Below are 18,034 nucleotides of genomic sequence, written 5' to 3'. Positions count from 1 at the left end.
ATTTTTTTTAAAAGAAATTAGTACTTTAATTCAACAAGGATGCGTTAAATTGATAAAAGGTGATGGTAATGATTTATATTGTTAGAAATGTTTTTATTTTGAATAAATGCTGTTTTTATGAATAAATGCTGTTAACGTTTTACTCATCAATGAATCCTGAAAAAAGTATTCCAAAAAAATATATTAAACAGCACAACTGTTTCCATCATTGATAATAACTGAGTATCAAATCATCATATTAGAATGATTTCTGAAGGATCATAAGACACCAAAGACTGGAGTACTTGCTGATGAAAATTCAGCTTTGCATCACAAAAATAAATTACATTTTAAAGTATATTAAAAAAGAGAACCATTATTTTAAATTGTAATAATATTTCATAATATTACTGTTTTTTTTAGTTTTTTGTTTTTTTTTAACTGCAGGCTTGATAAGCATAAGAGACTTCTTTCAAAAACATTAAAAATAGTACTGTTTCCAAACTTTTGACTGGTACTGTATAAGATGGACAGGTTTTCATTTAATGGACAAAATACAACCCGATAAGACAATAGTTACTTATCTCATATGCACAGCTTTTGATAAACCTCAACAGTATTTAAGGAGTAAGCCTAATAAAATATATCATGGACTCATGACCATGTGCGGTTTGCAGCCAGAGTTATAGGTATCTTTAAAAGTTTTCATACAACATTTGTCTGTGAATCATGCAGAAATAAACACCACCATTAAAGTGAACTGAAAGTCATTACTGAATGAAGTCTTATAAAACTTAAAAACAATCCCATTTCATTTTATACTGAACAATCAAGTGAATGAAAACAATGACATTACATTTTTTCATTTTTTTTTTTCACATCCATTAAATACAAGTGGCTTTACAGACAGAACAAAAGCAATGTGTATTCAGCACACTGAGAAACATGTGTTGGCTCAGCATTTTTTTCTGTTTTCAGAGGACATTTCACTCAATGGCACGGAAATGTGACAAAGTGTTCACATCCCTTCCTTATTTACAGGATAAAGGTTAATGTCTTTAAATACATTTTCCCCTTTAGAGGTGGTAAGGTTTGGAGTGTTTTTGACCATTTTTTTTTTTTAAAGCTATACAAATGCACCATTTGAAAATTCATTGTCTAGTAGTATATTGTCAATTATATAATTATAAAGTGTACCACAGCACAGTTGCTAGTCACTTTTTCATACAAAAAATAAAAAATAATGTACATTGACCCCACAGAGACCTTTAGACCCAACTGCTGTGCAAAAAACAAGACACTCAAAAGAGTTCATAATCCTGTTCTTGATCCAGTTCACTCAACCACATCGCTTAATAAAATAACCTTTATTTATTGCCCAGTGGATTGTGGGATTGAGTTTATAGTGAGAGGGAGCTGCAGTGTGGAGAGCGGCTCTAGCTGGTTGAGGCCTGTAGTAATGGGGTCTTTTCACTGGCTGAGCTGGATGGATCCACATCTGTGCAGGGCTGGTCACGCATCTTACTTTTTATCCGCTGGTAAAAAAAAAAAAAAGACATGTTAACAAAAACAAATTCCTCACCCAAATTAAAGTTTCCACTAAACCGCTTACAACAAGATATAAAAACTTCACCTTTAAGTTGCATCATATTTTTGTTAAAATAAAACCTACCCAACTACCTAACTAACTATAATTTAACTTTTTTCTTGAGTTAAGTCTGATTTGCAGAAAAAGAACAACCAATATACAATAAAGCATAAACCGTGGACAGTAAAGTTGCATCTTAAAAAAAAAAAAAAAAAAAAAAAAAAACCTAACCATTCAGGAACTGCCAAGGACTTTACCATGTGTTGGTTAACATCTAGAGCCACTCTACTGGAGTTTTGGTTTTATTTAAAGTATGTGTGCAAAAAAGAAAAAAGGCAAAATCCTCCATGCTTATAACAGAAAACACTCAGTTTGTCACAAACACTGATCCCTCTAATGTATTTTTTCCACCAAGTTTAAAGTTTAAATAGGATTTCTGTCATGATACCTCGGAGTGTTTGGGATTGTAATGGATATGATACTGTTGATATGTTTGGTCTTGGCTGAATAGGTTTGCTACGCTGCTGCTGCAGAGCAAATACAGGACTTGCTACTGCTAATACAAACACGACACGCTGCTGCTGTACAATACAGCATACATGAATTACACGTAGCAGATCTATACAGGTGGAGCTGGGGAAGGTGGAGGGTTTCTGAAAGCGCCCTGCACTGCTACAGAAAACACTGACCAAGGGGATTATGACTGATTCTGCAGCCAGCCACCAGGGGGCGATCGAAATGTTCTGGCTTCACTTTTCAGGACGTGTGCAACACACTTGGTTTTGCTCAGCAAGCAAACAAATTAGAGGGAACATTGCCTGAAAAGTTCTGATGAGTTATGATGGACAGATCAGTGAAGCAGATTAAATGAAATACAGTGACTATGAAAGGTACATGTGAGTGAAAGGAGGTGCGTTCACTTCAGTGTGCTCGTGTGACCTCAAAAACATCCCACCTGCAGAAGAAGAGTTTGAGAAGAGGCAGATCTAGGCCAAAAACCCACCTGTGTCGTTCACGTTTAATTTTTCAGCCTGCGTCTCATTGGTCGGGTCGTGTTTTGTATCTTTTACGCTTTCCTAAAAGAATAACCAGACCTCATTGAACATCAGGTGGGCAGTGACACGGATTTGGAGCCAGTGATCTTCAGGTTGATTAGTGTTGGGATCATCACGGCGGACAAAAGCTGAAGGGAATTTGAACGGCCTGTAGTGCTCGTGCACGGCAACGCATGCATGAAGGGCGTGAGTGACTGAAACGGGGCGGGAGCATGCAAGATGATCGTGCATTTGGTAAATCACATGCTTTGAAACTTGATTTTCACATTCAACTCGTGCAATATAATTCACATCTGCCGAGATCTCACTGTGGCTTTTCATTTTTTTTCAAATCAGCAACATTACATTTAAAGTTGATCAGCCTTTGCTTATTTTAAATGACATTGTAAACAATCAAACAATGGTTTAAAGAAATCTAGAGATTTGGAACAATTACATACACATAAAAACACATTTTTTGATTGTTATTCTCATTGTAATCTTTTTGAATATGTATATTTAAATAAGTGCTGACCCCTTGTGTGAGAGAAAGTGGTGACTTTTCCCTGGCTTTCTGTAAAACAAACCATGCAAATGTTGCACTTTAAACCATCTAAGCCCATGCAGAGTGTTAAAGTGGGGGTGATAAAGGAACATTAAAGTGCTTTCGGGTTCTTATGCTCAACTTTACCTCCTCAGAGCTCAGACACGTTTAAGCACCAAACCACATTTGCTCAACATCATGTAAACCCACTTCCTCTCCAAGTCTCTCTCGCACATGCACTCACACAAACATACACACTTTGAATCAAATTAATATTAGTAAAACACTGAATAAAAAGCATGCATAAAAAGCGCATACCTTGTCACATAAGTATATCACGGCTCCCAGAATGGATACGAGTCCGAGACCGATGAAGATGTACTGCATGTACTCCATGACCATGGGCAGCACCACCAGATTAGTGCGAAACGTGTTGAGAACGGGACCATCAATGTAGCCGCTCTGAGAAAGACGACAACAGAATTCATTTCATTAATTTGCCGTTTCGAACTGATTTTAAGTCACAAAGCACATAGACAATGCAAGCTGTGTCCCAATTCAGAGGCTGCATCCTTCAAAGGCCGAACGAGTTACAACGTGCAACGAAGGCCGTCCCAATTCGAAGGCTCCTTTGAATGAGGCCTACAATGTCTCCATTTCCTTGGCCACAAAAGATAGAACAAGTGGATCCTTCACAGTCTAGCCTATCCCAAGATTGCTGGATTACACTTTTAAAAGCAAGTACTGAGTGAGTGGAGGCGGGGCTCATTTGCATATTAATAGAACCGCGTATACTAAATGAGGCAAGGGTGTAGAGTTACAATCAAGCTATTTTAAGACATTAATAATTTTTTCCAAGGAAAAAAAACTTTGAAATGTTATGTTGGTGATCAAAGATGAGTTTTTAGGGATAAAATGATTGACTACAGGGTGACTTTAACATATCTTAAGGCAAGACACCCCAGGTATAAAAAAAAAAAAAAAAAACTAACAATAGTTAACCATGGATCATTTTAAACCCCAGGTAAACAGAATCCTGGGTCATCTTGCTTCACAAAAAAGTGTGAAATGTTCCTCAACCCGGGTCGTTATTCAGCTCAATATAGTTCAATGTTGACTCTGTTTAGTTCAATAACAGTGTAAAAGTTCATTAGTTATGAAGCAATAGTATAATCAGCTATAAAGCAGCTCTACAGAAGACAATTGTTATTATCCAGCTCAATATAGTTTTGTTCGAGTTCGAGTGTATTCAAGTTTTGTTCATATCCAATACTTTCAATGAAGTCAAATTGATTATATTACTGAAAATTAAGTGTTTTTTCAAACCCTAAATTCAAGCAAATACGAGATGCGAAACTAAATGTACCAATTTTTTTTTAACGACGCCCGTATTTTGGCACATTTAAGACATTTTAACACTTGGTGGGGACTTTCAAAACATTTTAGGGCATTAGAAGTTCTTTTGTGCATTGTTTTCTTTTTGTAATTCACTCTTACCTCTCCAAACCAGATCATGGGCATCACCACCTCCGCTATCTTTCCTGTTTCTCTGAAACAAGCAAACCACAGCACACAGAACAGAGTCAAAGGGAGACACAGTACAGAACAGTGCAGCCTTCAAAGACAAACACGTTTCACAACAACTGGACGCAGACCGTTCATGACTGTTGACCTACTGTATTTGTGCTGTACTTACGAGATGCCGGAAACACTCTTTATGAGCAGGTTGAGCTGCAGCCGTATGGAAACGTTCACCGGCACTCCAGTCTCCTGTAATACAAAGCCTTCAATGAAAACCTGTTGCATGTGTTATGTCACCATGCTAAGAGATTCATTTATGAAATTTATTTCACTCGGGAAGAGAATTTCAGCCCGTTTTTAAACTTGAATTATTAGTTGAAGCAGAAGTTTAGCTAACATTCTATATAGAAAACTGTTCATGTCTTTTATACATTTGATTCTATTTAGAACAAGGTGAAAGAAAATTAAGATACATTCCTGATGAACAAATAAATAAACTAAAATATCCATAAATGACCCTTAAAATTCCTGAAAATAAAACCTGGATGAAGATTAAAAGTTAAAGCATTTTTCTTTTTTTATTATTATTTAATGTTTATTTGACAGGGACAAATGCATAGAACATTGCTTTATAAAAAATACAAAGTAGATGCCATGCATACAGGTTCATACAGGTTTCATGACTCTCTGGTCTACTGAAAACATGCACTACCGTTCAATAGTTTGGGGTCTATAAAATGTTTATAATGTTTTGAAAGAAGTCTCATATGATCCCCAAGGCTGCATTAATTTGATCAAAATATAGAAAAAACAGTAATTGTAAAAATATTATTACAATTTAAAATAGCTGTTTCTATTTGAATATATTTAAGAATGTAATTTATTCCGGTGATGCAAAGCTGAATTTTCAGCATCATTACTCCAGCCTTCAGTGTCATATGAGCCTTCAGAAATCATTCTAATATGATGATTTGATACTCATGAAACATTTCTGATTATTATTATCAATGTTGAAAACAGTTGTTCTGCTTAAAGGGATAGTTCACCCAAAAATGAAAATTCTGTCATCATTTACTCACCCTCAAGTTGTTCCAAACCTGTATGAGTCTTTGTTCTGCTGAACACAAAGGAAGATATTTGGAAGAATGACAGAATCAAACAGATCTCGGTCCCCATTGACTTCCATAGTAGGAAAAAATATATACTATGGTAGTCAATGGGGACCGAGATCTGTTTGATTCTGTCATTCTTCCAAATATCTTCCTTTGTGTTCAGCAGAACAAAGAAACTCATACAGGTTTGGAACAACTTGAGGGTGAGAAAACGATGATAGAATTTTAATTTTTGGGTGAACTATCCCTTTAATATTGTGGAAACAGTCACTTTTTAAAATTGATTCATAGAAAGTTCAAAGGAATATCATTTAAAATTGAAAACTGAAATCTTTTGTAACTTTATAACGTCTTTACGGTCTTTTTTTATCAGTTTAATACATCCTTGCTCAATAGAAGTATTTAAAAGATAAAATAATAATTGACCCCAAACTTTTGAAAGTGTACTTTATCTTTAGCCTGGTCTACTTCATATACATTTCTTGACGCTATCGGATAAAGTCATAAAACAACCTGAAGAGTGACTATTACAACTGCTCATTTGATTGGTTTCTCAACAGCCATGTAATTTACGAGCCGTTATATGTTCTAAGATATAATCTTTTGAAGAGAAAGTCACTGTGATTTATGGTGCGATCAGAAGGTTCAATTACCAACAAGGCTTCTACAACCTCAGAAGAAAGCGCATGACTTTCTGCACTATGAAAAAATGTAATTTAGTGAACTACAAAATAAATTTAGCCCTAAGAACAGGGTTCGTACAGATACTGTAAAATGAAATTCCAGGCACTATTTCTTTTTGGTTTCTCAGAGATCTATCAGATCTCACTTAAACAATATCTTTATTATATTTTAAATTAAAAGGTAAATCGATAAATAATAATAAACTAATATAACAAAATGTTACAAATCAAGTGATGCACATGCACTGACTGCGGTAACTTTAACCACTGTAAAGAACCTATGATAAAGATATCGCTTTCCACATTCAAACTGATTTTTCTTCTCCCATGAAAATATGATTGACCTATTTATATGAGCAATATCAGGCTCATAGCCATGCACAATGGCTCTATATCTATATCAGATGGGCTGCAGCGTTGATTTTGTGAAACTTTTGTTTTATCAATACAATTAAACAGCAATTTCACATATATATTGTCTATCAATAATTCAAGCACTTTAAGTCCCTTTTAAAAAATAAGGCTATTTTCAAGGGTTTTCCAAGACTTAAATTTCAAAAACTCAAATTAAAGTAATTTAAGCACCTTGTACAAACCCTGTAAGAACTCCAAAGTCATGGGTTTGAACCCAGATACCACAATTTATACCTTGAATATGTAATTTGGATAGAAGCTAAAAATGATAGTTGCCATGAATTACTTTTGTTGGCATGTCCTGCGGTGTTACTTACGCATGCAGTTTTTATGACCATATTAATTGAGAGAGCAGAATCTGTTACTTTCTATTTAAAACCCTGCTGAATCGATTTAGACACAGTAAAACCAATTAAACAGAACTAAACTGTCCTCTACGGAAAGCATAAAGGCTTCATTTTTTGGGTGCAGATTCAATGTCGGCCTAGTTATGAGCAGACATGCATTTGCTCCTACAGAAAACACTGAAACCAAAGAGCTGCTTTCGTGACAGCTTAGTAATGGATTCAATAGATCCGGAGCAAATCGGGCATCATGCTGTGAATTTGTCCCAGACGTTCAACCCAGCAGCGGTTTCAGAAACATATCTTGAAAACAGATGAAGGGAGAACGACGAGATGACCATCAAATTTTGCAACCGGATGAACAGACAGTCAAGAAGTGTGTCAGGATTGTGCAATTCTGTTAAATTTAGCGACACAAAGTTGTCCGTCTCTCCAGCACAAAGCGGTATCTGTATCTCCAACTAATCAGAAGTCATAAAGTGGAGTTTGTCTTATCAAACTGCCTGTGTTACAAAAGGCCCACGGATGCAGACATCAGGGGTTTCACATCCAGCAAAACTAAATTAACCAACCAACTAAATGACAAATGCCAGATTTACAGCTAGGCTTAACCCCCAATAAACCACAGCACTAGAGTGAATTAACATTAATAGTTGAACCTAAAAGATGCATGTAATCAGAAAACCTTTAGTCAGTCATTGACCATGTAAAAAGATCATACCTTTAAAATTTTAATCTTGTTTATAATGGGTCATTAAGTTGCTGAGATCTATAAAAACATCATAAAGGTCACGATAACCTTAATTTCCAATTAGCTTATCAGATGTTGTAATGGTTTAATGGCAGTAATGAGCAACGTACTCTGAAACGATCATGACCAGCATTCCCACCTTTACCCATTTACGTTCATTTGAGTTGTTCTGTTATATACCAGTCAGAAATGATTAGCCGCATTTCCACTGTCAAGCAAATGCGAGCGAGGGCTATTAACGGGTCAGCCGCGGCTAATAGCCTCCGACTGAGAGCTTTGTGTAATCAAAATGACAAAAAAAAAATTGGTTTTAAATAGTCAACATGAGAATATGATCACACAAGCTAGAGACGTTTTTTCCGAACATCTGCACCATTGCAAATCTGACATTGATTTTATACAACCGTTTAATTAACTTGCTGAGTAACAGGCACGGCACATTCTGGTTTTGCTCAGTCCAAGAAAATAGAACAAACAGCAGAACTGTTCAGTTTTGTTCCTCAAAGAATCGGCGTGTTTGAATGAATCAGATTAGTAAATGATTTAATTAGGCTTCCCGTTCATTAAAAGAGTCGTTTGCCATGTTAAATGAATTAGCATTTTGCCAAATCGGTTGAGTGAAAGATTCAACTCATTCATTAAGACAGTGACTTGCTGCCACCTATTGGCGGTTTTAGTTTAAAATATTTGTAAAAATATCCCATTACATTTTTTCAAGCATTTATTATTTCTACATTAAAATTTTTATATTTTAAACAGCAATCTCTTAACAATTTATGTAATTATAATTGCTGTGTAAATCTATTTATGTCGCATCTGAGCTGCATCCAAAGATTGATTTTGTTGATTTAATTTGATTGGTAATAGCCATACAGAGTCTTTTTTACTCTGTGTCCTCATGTCAGATTCTTAAATTTAATCCACAAATCCAATCAGATATGACAATACATTTAAAAATACCAATCATCTCTGGCTTTGTTGCTGTGGTATTTCAGGGTTTTGATCTTCTCTCAACAGAGCACATCCTGTAGGCTAGGCACGTTAATTGTTCTAGGAACCTCAAAGCATATTTACATTTTTGTGTATTTTGTGGTACTCCATAATGGTGTTCTAGTTAGGTCATTTGTTGTGTAGGTAGGAAACATAAACCCGAGCTGAGAGACCCCCTCAGTCCTGACCTACGCTCTTGAAAATGGGTTGAAAAAGTGGTTATGCCACAGTTAGAGGATGTATTGACCCCAAAAGGCACATAAAATCAGGTGTTTATGCAACAAATTTAGATAAGACATAAGGACCAATTTCACATTTATGGCCAATTTCAGAGATAAAGATGTTAAGTTTCTTGAGTCATAACAACAACAACAACCCATAATCAATAACCTTGAGAGATAAAGAATCAAACTCGCTCAGTCGCCTGACAAGGAAGGAACATTCCACTGGTTGTTAATTTTGTTTGCTTTCTCGAACTGTAGAATCATTTTTTTTTAATTTTGTTATGAAAGTTATTTTACAGATTGTATAATGATTTATAACTGTACATATGTTGCAAATATTTCAAATTTTATTCTTAGAAAGATTAGTAATTATATTAAGTAGTTCCCAATAGTAATGCTACATGTTATGTGTTTCTGTGTGCCCGGATTTCTTACCGGGTGGATATCGATAAAAAGTCCATGTTCATCTTCATTTGGGCTCAATCCGTTGACAGTTTTCAAAAGGACGGGATCAGCCTCAAAAAAGTGCGGTTGAGAAATGAACACAGGGGAATCTGAGATATGAGAAAAAAGAAAAAAGGTGAAACATATACAAGGGAAAAATAAGAAATGGATAGGGTAAAAAGTAGAAAGAAATAAAAGGGTATGAAAAGAAAAGAAAGAAAAAGAAAAGAAAAAGAAGAGAACGAGACAAAGAGATTAGAAGAAAAGAGACGAGATAAATAGGATAGATAAAAGAAAAGGTTAAGAAAATGAAAAAGAAAGGGTAGGAAAAAACAAAAATAGATAAGTTAAACAAAAAAAGGTAAGAAAAGGGAAAGTTTAAAAAAAATTAAAGAAAAGAAAACAGAAATTCAAAAATGAAGGTAAAAAAGAAAAAAGGTAAGAAAAAAGATAATAGAAAAGGGTAAGAAAATGAAAAGGGAAGGAGAAAGAAAAGACAAATAGATAAGGTAAATAAAAGAAGAAAAAAAAGGTAAGAAAATAAAGTTTTTAAAGAATTTAAACCAAGAAAATGAACAACAGAAATGCAAAAACAAGAGAAAGAAAATAATGAAAGAGGGTAAGAAGAGAAAAGAAAAAAGAAAAGAACAGGGAAAATGGTTTAAAAAAAACAAAGAAAAAAGGTTTAAAAAAAATGTGGAAGATATAAAAGGGAAAAAAAGTTGTAAAATTAAAACAGAATTGCCAAAGAAAAAAAAAGATAGAAAAAAAGAAAGGTAAGAAGAAAAAGGGTAGAAAAAACAGATAAGGTAAAAAACAAGAAAGAAAAAGTGTAGGAAAAAAAAAAAAAAAAAAAAGAAAAGGAAAGAGGCCACATTATGATTTTACCCAGTTTGCCTTTAAAACCAGTATGAACAACATATTTACTGACTGAAGATAAGACATAATGATCCACCAGCATGTTTGACAGTAGTAAATGAGTGTTTGGCAGAAGTGCGTGTCAGGATCACAGACTCACTGTGTCTGCAGGTGCTGACGTTCAGGAGCCCGGACTGACGACACGGACAGAAGCCCTCATTGGGAGGATAATCCGCACCATTGGCAAAAAGAGTCTTTGGCGCCACGAAGCGGTACACGGGAATCCCACGCGACACACCTGACCTCTGGTACACCAGCTCCATGGACCTGAGATTGGAGAACAGCCACAGAACGTGCCCTTAGAAAACCATAGTCATTAAACGCGCATCATCTTCTGAAGGCAGAGTCACAGTCTGGCGTTCACCTGCACGCATCAGGGCTGTAGAAGGGCAGGGTCGACTCGGTGTTCATGAACGGAGGCCACATTTGGCCCGCTGTACCATTGATCATGTTACACTGCTCAGACCTCCAGTAATCCACCTGTTACACAAAACACCAGATTTGCATATCACTTCCTTTATAACACCACATCTATTCCCAAACGTCCCAGTTCGCCTACTTATACTGAGCCCTAAAAGTATGTACCGTTTTGTGAAGACAAAGTACATATTTTTGAGTGTGTAGCAGAAGAGTATGCCTGCTTTGGGACGTTCTACTACTTCTTTAACGAAACGCATCCGGTCACGGTTTAAACTGCCCAGTTAATCATCTTGTCAGTTAAAATCCTTCACGTTCAATTTTTTTATTTATTTAATTTCCTACCGTATCAGAGAGAAATGTAGTATCTGTCGTTTATCGGTCAGATGTGTCTTTCATGCGGAGACTCTCCTCATGCGTTTGCATAAGGATGCATTTAAAAGATAATGACCAAACGTATCTTTATAAAAGTTCACAATGCTGTTGCAGATGAAATATGTGGATAACACTGAATGAATATCTGGTTAGATACTGATTATTTAATCACTCAAAGCCCTTTATTTAAAACGCTCTACATGACTGTCGCACATCCACCATGTTTGTAGTTTTTTAACACTTATTTATTGTTTGGTGTCAGTAAGAGTTTATTTTAAGAGAAAAGAAATTACCACTTTTATCCAACAAGAATGCATTAAATTGATGAAAAGTGACAGTAAAGACTTTTACATTATTTTTTTTTTTTAAATATAGAATCCTGGAAAAAAACATCAGTTTATGCAAGAATATTAATCAGCAAAACCGTTTTCAGCATTGATAATAATCAGAAATGTTTCTTGAGCGCCAAATCTGGATATTAGAATGATTTCTGAAGGATCATGTGACACTGAAGACAGTAATAATGCTGAAAATTCAGCTTTCACCACATGATTGACTTACATTTAAAAATTAAACGGTTATTTTAAAAAGTAATAATGTTTCACATTATTACCATTTTTACTGCACCCCTGAAATTGCTTTGACACATTTTAAGAATGCAACGTGTAGAATCAAGCTTGCATAACTAAAAAAAGTTTGTGCATTTATGTACATGCACAGTGCATGTTTCAGACCCTATATCTAGGTAGGGAGCTCACTAGATTTGGAACAGAGCTAGTTTCCTTTTAGTTTTAATTGGCCCCAAAGGGCATTTGGCTTACGTTTTTCAGGCCATTCCAAGAGTCCACCATATGAACCTTCCGGATGTCATCTTGGCCAGTGAAGACGGTGAACTGTCCAGAGTTTGAGTTGTTAAACTACATAGGAAGAGAAACAAAGCAAGAAAAATCAGCTGAGGCTAAAAACACCAAGACAACTAAATGCACAGGAAACACCCACCTCAGCAAACAAGCCAAACTTGCCGCTGGATGGAAGCATGCCGGGAAGATAGGTGTTCAGGAAGTCCACCAACTTGCTGTCGTAGCCCCACATGAGTTCTCCTACTGGTTTTGTCAAGAAAGGTCCCTCGCTGAAGGTCTTGAACGTGGTGCTGAGCAAAATGCGGATAGGAAACGGCATATTCTCCATCATTACCGATGCGCCCTGAAAGTGTGAATCAAAAGCTGTTATGTTAAAGTTCTTCATTGCTTTACATGGTGGTAGGGTTGGGTATCGCTTGAATTTTTACGATTCTTATCGATTCCTAATTTCGATTTTTAGAAGGTAAAAAAATTACATTATATAATTTTACATTACAAAAATGTACATTAATACCATGAACATAAATCAACACTTACACAAGGAACTATTGCCCAACCCCAAACTATAGCAAAAACAACTAGCCTAACTATTAAAAATTTCAAGCATTATTAAAGACAAGTAAACACTCAGTAATTAAAAAAGAACAAATTAGCAAATCGCATTTTAAAATTCTCAGGTATTCAGGTACAGAAACTGTAAATGTAAAATAACACTGCACTTTATAAATAAATTATACATTACAAATACAGTTACAAAAATTATTCAGTCACAAACAGCAAGTGAATTTTCTCTGTCTTTTGTCAAACGGCAACAGGAATATTAGCCTGCTGTCACTTTAAGAGCTGTACAGATCCAATATACTTACACATGCATTTTCTTAGCCGCTTATGTCTTAAGCGAACGTAAACCGTTGACAAGGATATTTTGACATTTTTGTGTGTATTTGTCTGTTCAAGTGCTAAAAGATGTGGAAGAGAACTCCGTTCAGTATCGCGCGTTGTTCAGTATGAGAGGCGGCAAAGGAATTGATATGATTCGATAAGTATTCGATTGCAATATTGGAACTGATTTTCGATTCCCAACCCTACACGGTGAGCTAAATATTTCATCATAAATTCTCACCAGCACTAGCATGTTAGGGATGGTGACCACATCGGATTCATCTCCCACAGACATGCTCTCCTCAAAGAAATACTGACGATACTCCATATACGAAACAGTGTTGTTGTCATGGAACGTAATGTTGTCCTTCCAGCGCTTTTCACTGAAAAAGATACGAGTCACAACATCAGAAGAAAAATGTGACTTGTGGCCAGCTGATTAGCAATATTATCCTAACACTGCAAAATTCAGCTTTTAGAGGAACAACTTTGAGTTTCTCGGTCAGCATAAATACCACATCAGAAAGTCACGCAAAAAGACTTTCAGATTGTGAAATCCAAACACATGCTTTGTTTAAGTTAAGCTCACACAAACATGTCATGTGTCTCATCTAAAAAAAGAAGCCACTGAACTGTGAGGGAGGACACCAAAGCACATTTAACAACCAATCATAAAACAACAAAATGATCTGGCCAAAAACAACTTTCTAGCAATAAATGTACTCTTCAAACAGAATGCCAACATAAGTACATTACATACATGAAATATAACTATAAATATAGCAGTTAAAAGGCATTTCTGATGAATATAAAATAACATTATAACACTGACAAATGCTTAAGAGTCAATGATTGGATCATTATTTCAGTGATTAATGTTTCAAGCATGTTATACGTTTGGCAACAGTTCTTCTAACCCTCATTGATGGAGTGTGTAGCTTTTCATTTCTTAAACAACCATGTATGAGACACATCATGGCCATCTTCCAGGATGACAATGTCAAGATTCATCAGGCTCAGATTGTGAAAGAATGGTTGTGAGGATCATGAAGAATCATTTTCACACATGAATCTTCTCCTCTGAGTCCAGAGCTTAAATTCATTGAAAGTCTTTGGGATGTGCTGGAGGAGACTTTACACAGTGCTGGACTCTTGCATTGACAATACAAGATCTTGAGCAAAAATGAATGCACCTCTTGATGAAAATAACATCACAACATTTTAGAAGAACTGCTGCTACACATGTACTGTAACATACTAGAAACAATCACTGCAATGATCCAATCACTGACTCTTAAGCATTTGCCTATTTAAATCCAAACAGCGACTTTATGACCGGACAGTGTAGAAAAAGATTATGCTAAATATTAAATAAATTAAATAAAAAGCATTTAAAAAAAAAGTTCTTATGTGGAATCTTGTTATCTTAATTCTGGATAGAGGCTGCGAATAAAATGTTTGGATTAGCATCATTTTTCATAAAAGTTAGAAAATCAGATTGCATGTTGAGCAGAAGTGTGGACCTTCTTTGTTCTCATTCAGTTCCAGCACTGTCTGTTTTTACTCAGTGAAATGCTCTAGTACTATGCATGGCTCAAGGATAGGATCACAGTTCCATTCCAATAATAAAAAATATGGACAGATGCAGATTAGGGAATAAAGAAAAAAGAATAGAAAAAGGATCATTTGTTGAATGCACAAAAAAAATTCAAATGAATAATAAAAAATAGCTGTGGGAAATACTGCAAAACATACTGTATATCACTGTTCAAGTGAAATTATTATTCTTTTTTTTTTGTGTGTGTGTGTGTGTGTAAAAAAAAAAAAAAAAAATTGTATCTTTGTCAAGGCACATTTAAATGTCGGGGCAGGTTATGCGCACAGGAGGAATGCTTTCAGAGTTATACTGACAGGTGCCAACAAACCCAGTCAACTCGAGGTATATCGCGCAAAGTTATAGCTCTACAAATCACTCTGGGATGGACAGGACACTTTAACAGACATTATGGTAGTCCTGCCTGGACAACTGACAGAATCACTTCCAATCCGCTGGGCACAAACCTACCATGAACTTCAGTGCCATAGGGCTTTCACTTGCAGGTCTGAACATCAACAAAGCCATGACATGTCCACTCAAGTCAGATCTAGTGATTTGTACAATCCATATGGTTTCAAAGTAGATTTACAGAAAAAGAAGGGAACACACTTCTTACCGGTAAACATACGGCCCCCTCTGGATCACCATGGGCTTTTCTCCTCTTAGGATTTCATCAGGATTGACGATGTGGAAGAAATATACAGACATAAAGAAGGGAACCGGGATGTCCTTCCACATAGTGTAGGAGAGTTCGTTCTTCGGGTTTATCTCTACATTCTGTGAGGATTTGAAGTATGCAAATATGGTTAGTGATCAGAGTGTGATATGCTGTATTTAAAATGGTCAAAATTCTTTAACTCTAGAATTCTTTAATAATTACAACATACAGATTTATGGCCTGTTGAGGGACAACACAATTTGTAAATTTGTCACACCAAAAAAGTTTTTTTTTTTTTTTTTTTTTTTTTTTTTATGTGACTGAAAAGGGAAAGGAGAAATCTCAAATCAATTTATTACATTTTTCTTTTTTTAAATAAGTCTCTTATGTGTGAAGTCTCTCACCAAGGCTGCATTTATGTAATAAAAAAATACAGTAATATTGTGAAATATTACAATTTGAATTGTTTACTAAAATTACTATTGTAATGTTTCAATTTGTAAAATGTAATTTATTCCTGTGACCAGAGCTGAATTTTCAGTATCATTACTCCAGTCTTCAATGTCACATGATCCTTCAGAAATCATTCTAATATGCTGATTTGCTGTTAAAGAAACATTTCTGATTATTAATGTTGAAAACAGTTGAAAACTTTTTTCAGGATTCTTTGATGAAGTTCAGAAGAACAGCATTTATTTGAAATCGAAATCTTTTGTAGCATTATAATAAATTACTTTCTGTCTTGCATTTATGTAGCATTATAAATATCTTTCTGAATGTCTTTCTATAAATGCTGTCCTTGCGGAATAAAAAAATAAAAATAAAAGTAGAATACAAGAATAGACCCTTGCAAATAGCAATAAAAAAAAAAAAATTAATATAAAAACAAAACAACATGAAGAAAACAAACATAGGCGTCAGTAATTACGAGTCTGACAATGTGATTGATTACACAAGTTCGACTAACTAAGACTACCACAACTATCTAATCTTAGTTTAAATTTCCAAGAACGATGTATGTTTGTAGCACATTATTCATATAATCGGGCTATGCTAGCCTATATTATTAAATTAATTAATTAATTTAATTTAATTAAATAATCGTTCCCATTAATAAATTTTATTTTAAACGCACAAAGCAACTATAGACGCCATATAGAGCTCAGTTCAAAGATTTTCGACACTAAAACACGGGGTTTTGCAACTTAATGTTATTTAAAAATGCAAATATGTTTGATTAGAGCGCCTCGTGCACCTGTGAGGTGTTTAACTTACCTTCACTATCTGATCGTCTATTATAATCGGTCCAACAAACACCAGGACAGTCCCGAACAAAACGGCCAAACCTCCCAGAACTAAAAAAACGATCGCTAATGTAGAATTAGCCACCGCCATCCTTACTTCACGTTACAAATGAACGCAAAGGATTGAGAGGAATAAAGTTAATTGTTCCAGAAAGGGCACGGAGCTCAAAGCACGAGTGAGTCCTCAACACAACAGCTGAACAAACTATCACTTACATACGAGATAAAGCCATAAAACTCTGGTCATTGAGTTATTAATGCTCTTCTGACTTTATGGCCTCGTACATTACGGCTGTGAGTGATGTTAAAGTCCGGCTCGCTGATCGAGCAGGTTTTATAGCGCTCTTGCTGTGTGATTACCATGTTTACGATGCTCAAAGCGCCACCTATAAACCAGAGGATTCTGGGTAATGTAGTTATACAAGTATATATGTCTCCATTTGTTTTTTGCTAAATTTATGATTACAAGATAGAAAGGCCTCCCATATTTTTTGTTGTTGATGCCACACTACTGTATTCAAATTAATAAGTAATATATTTTGCAGTTCTCTATGCATTTACAACATCATCCTATTATGTTAACAATTTTGCCAGGCCTATATGCAGATTTGAATTATATATTCTTCTATATGAATAACAAGTTTGGCTCAAGTTGATGTCCAAAATAAAAATAGTAATAATACAATTTTTTTTATTTTGACTGTAAAACCTGTTTTATGCCATTGAGAACATGGCGTATTATGTCCGAGAGAGCAAATTATGTAGTGCCTGAAAGTAGCACAATATATGTTCAAACAGAGCTGCTGGAAGAACATGATAAGAGTATGTATCTTTATTGGATAAGTATTTGCCACTGATAACTCATATGTATGTAACACAATTACTTGAATCTCTTATCTGTGTCTTAGCCTGTGGTGACGCAGCTATATTTATCTTTGTGACATGAAAAGTTATGATGCATTATCTGTCATGGTTTGATACTTTTCACAGATTTTGGGGAGGAAAACATAAATATAAATTTAAATGCATTGAAGCACAAAACTGATCCATCCTAGGATATTTTGCATGTTTGAATCTCTCTCTTCTTTTTGTGTGGCAGTGGTGGTATTCAGGGACCTATATATTAAAATTTTAAGATGCTTTTTTAAAACATTAAAGTATCATGACTGTTCAGTTAAAATTTCACCTAAAGCAAAACAAACAATAAGACACTGACATACTTGACATATCGGTATATAATTAGGGCGTCCGATCTGAACGTTGCCAAATAAAAGCATTCACACTTCACAAAGGAGTTTCATGTTTCAGTCGCTTCTCAGGATTCTCTTGCCAGTGCAAGTCTAACATCAACGAGTCCATCAAACTGAAACTTTCACCTCATTTGATATTTTGTAC

At 35.2% G+C, this 18,034-nt stretch overlaps 1 protein-coding gene across 2 annotated transcripts; it reads right to left on the bottom strand.

Moving 5' to 3' along the window:
- Positions 1–501: 501 nt before the first annotated feature.
- scarb1 (scavenger receptor class B, member 1) lies at positions 502–17,034 on the bottom strand. 2 transcript variants are annotated; one of them, XM_084104110.1, is made up of 13 exons: positions 16,611–17,023; positions 15,294–15,454; positions 13,322–13,463; positions 12,338–12,541; positions 12,160–12,255; positions 10,911–11,026; positions 10,647–10,813; positions 9,620–9,738; positions 4,842–4,915; positions 4,643–4,694; positions 3,464–3,607; positions 2,571–2,643; positions 856–1,514 (listed from the first exon to the last, which is right to left on the bottom strand). In XM_084104110.1, the coding sequence occupies exons 1-13, from the start codon at positions 16,728–16,730 to the stop codon at positions 1,501–1,503; spliced, it is 1,482 nt and encodes a 493-aa protein (XP_083960236.1). In that variant the 5' UTR covers positions 16,731–17,023; the 3' UTR covers positions 856–1,500. The 2 variants fall into 2 exon arrangements, with proteins under 2 accessions (XP_083960235.1, XP_083960236.1); XM_084104109.1 differs by lacking the exon at positions 2,571–2,643 and having other exon boundaries at positions 502–1,514; positions 16,611–17,034.
- Between the last annotated feature and the right edge of the window lie 1,000 nt (positions 17,035–18,034).

Source organism: Abramis brama (assembly GCF_963993115.1).
Source record: "Abramis brama genome assembly, chromosome: 25".
NCBI classification, from domain to species: domain Eukaryota; kingdom Metazoa; phylum Chordata; class Actinopteri; order Cypriniformes; family Leuciscidae; genus Abramis; species Abramis brama.
This window is presented reverse-complemented; position numbering and strand designations above follow the sequence as displayed.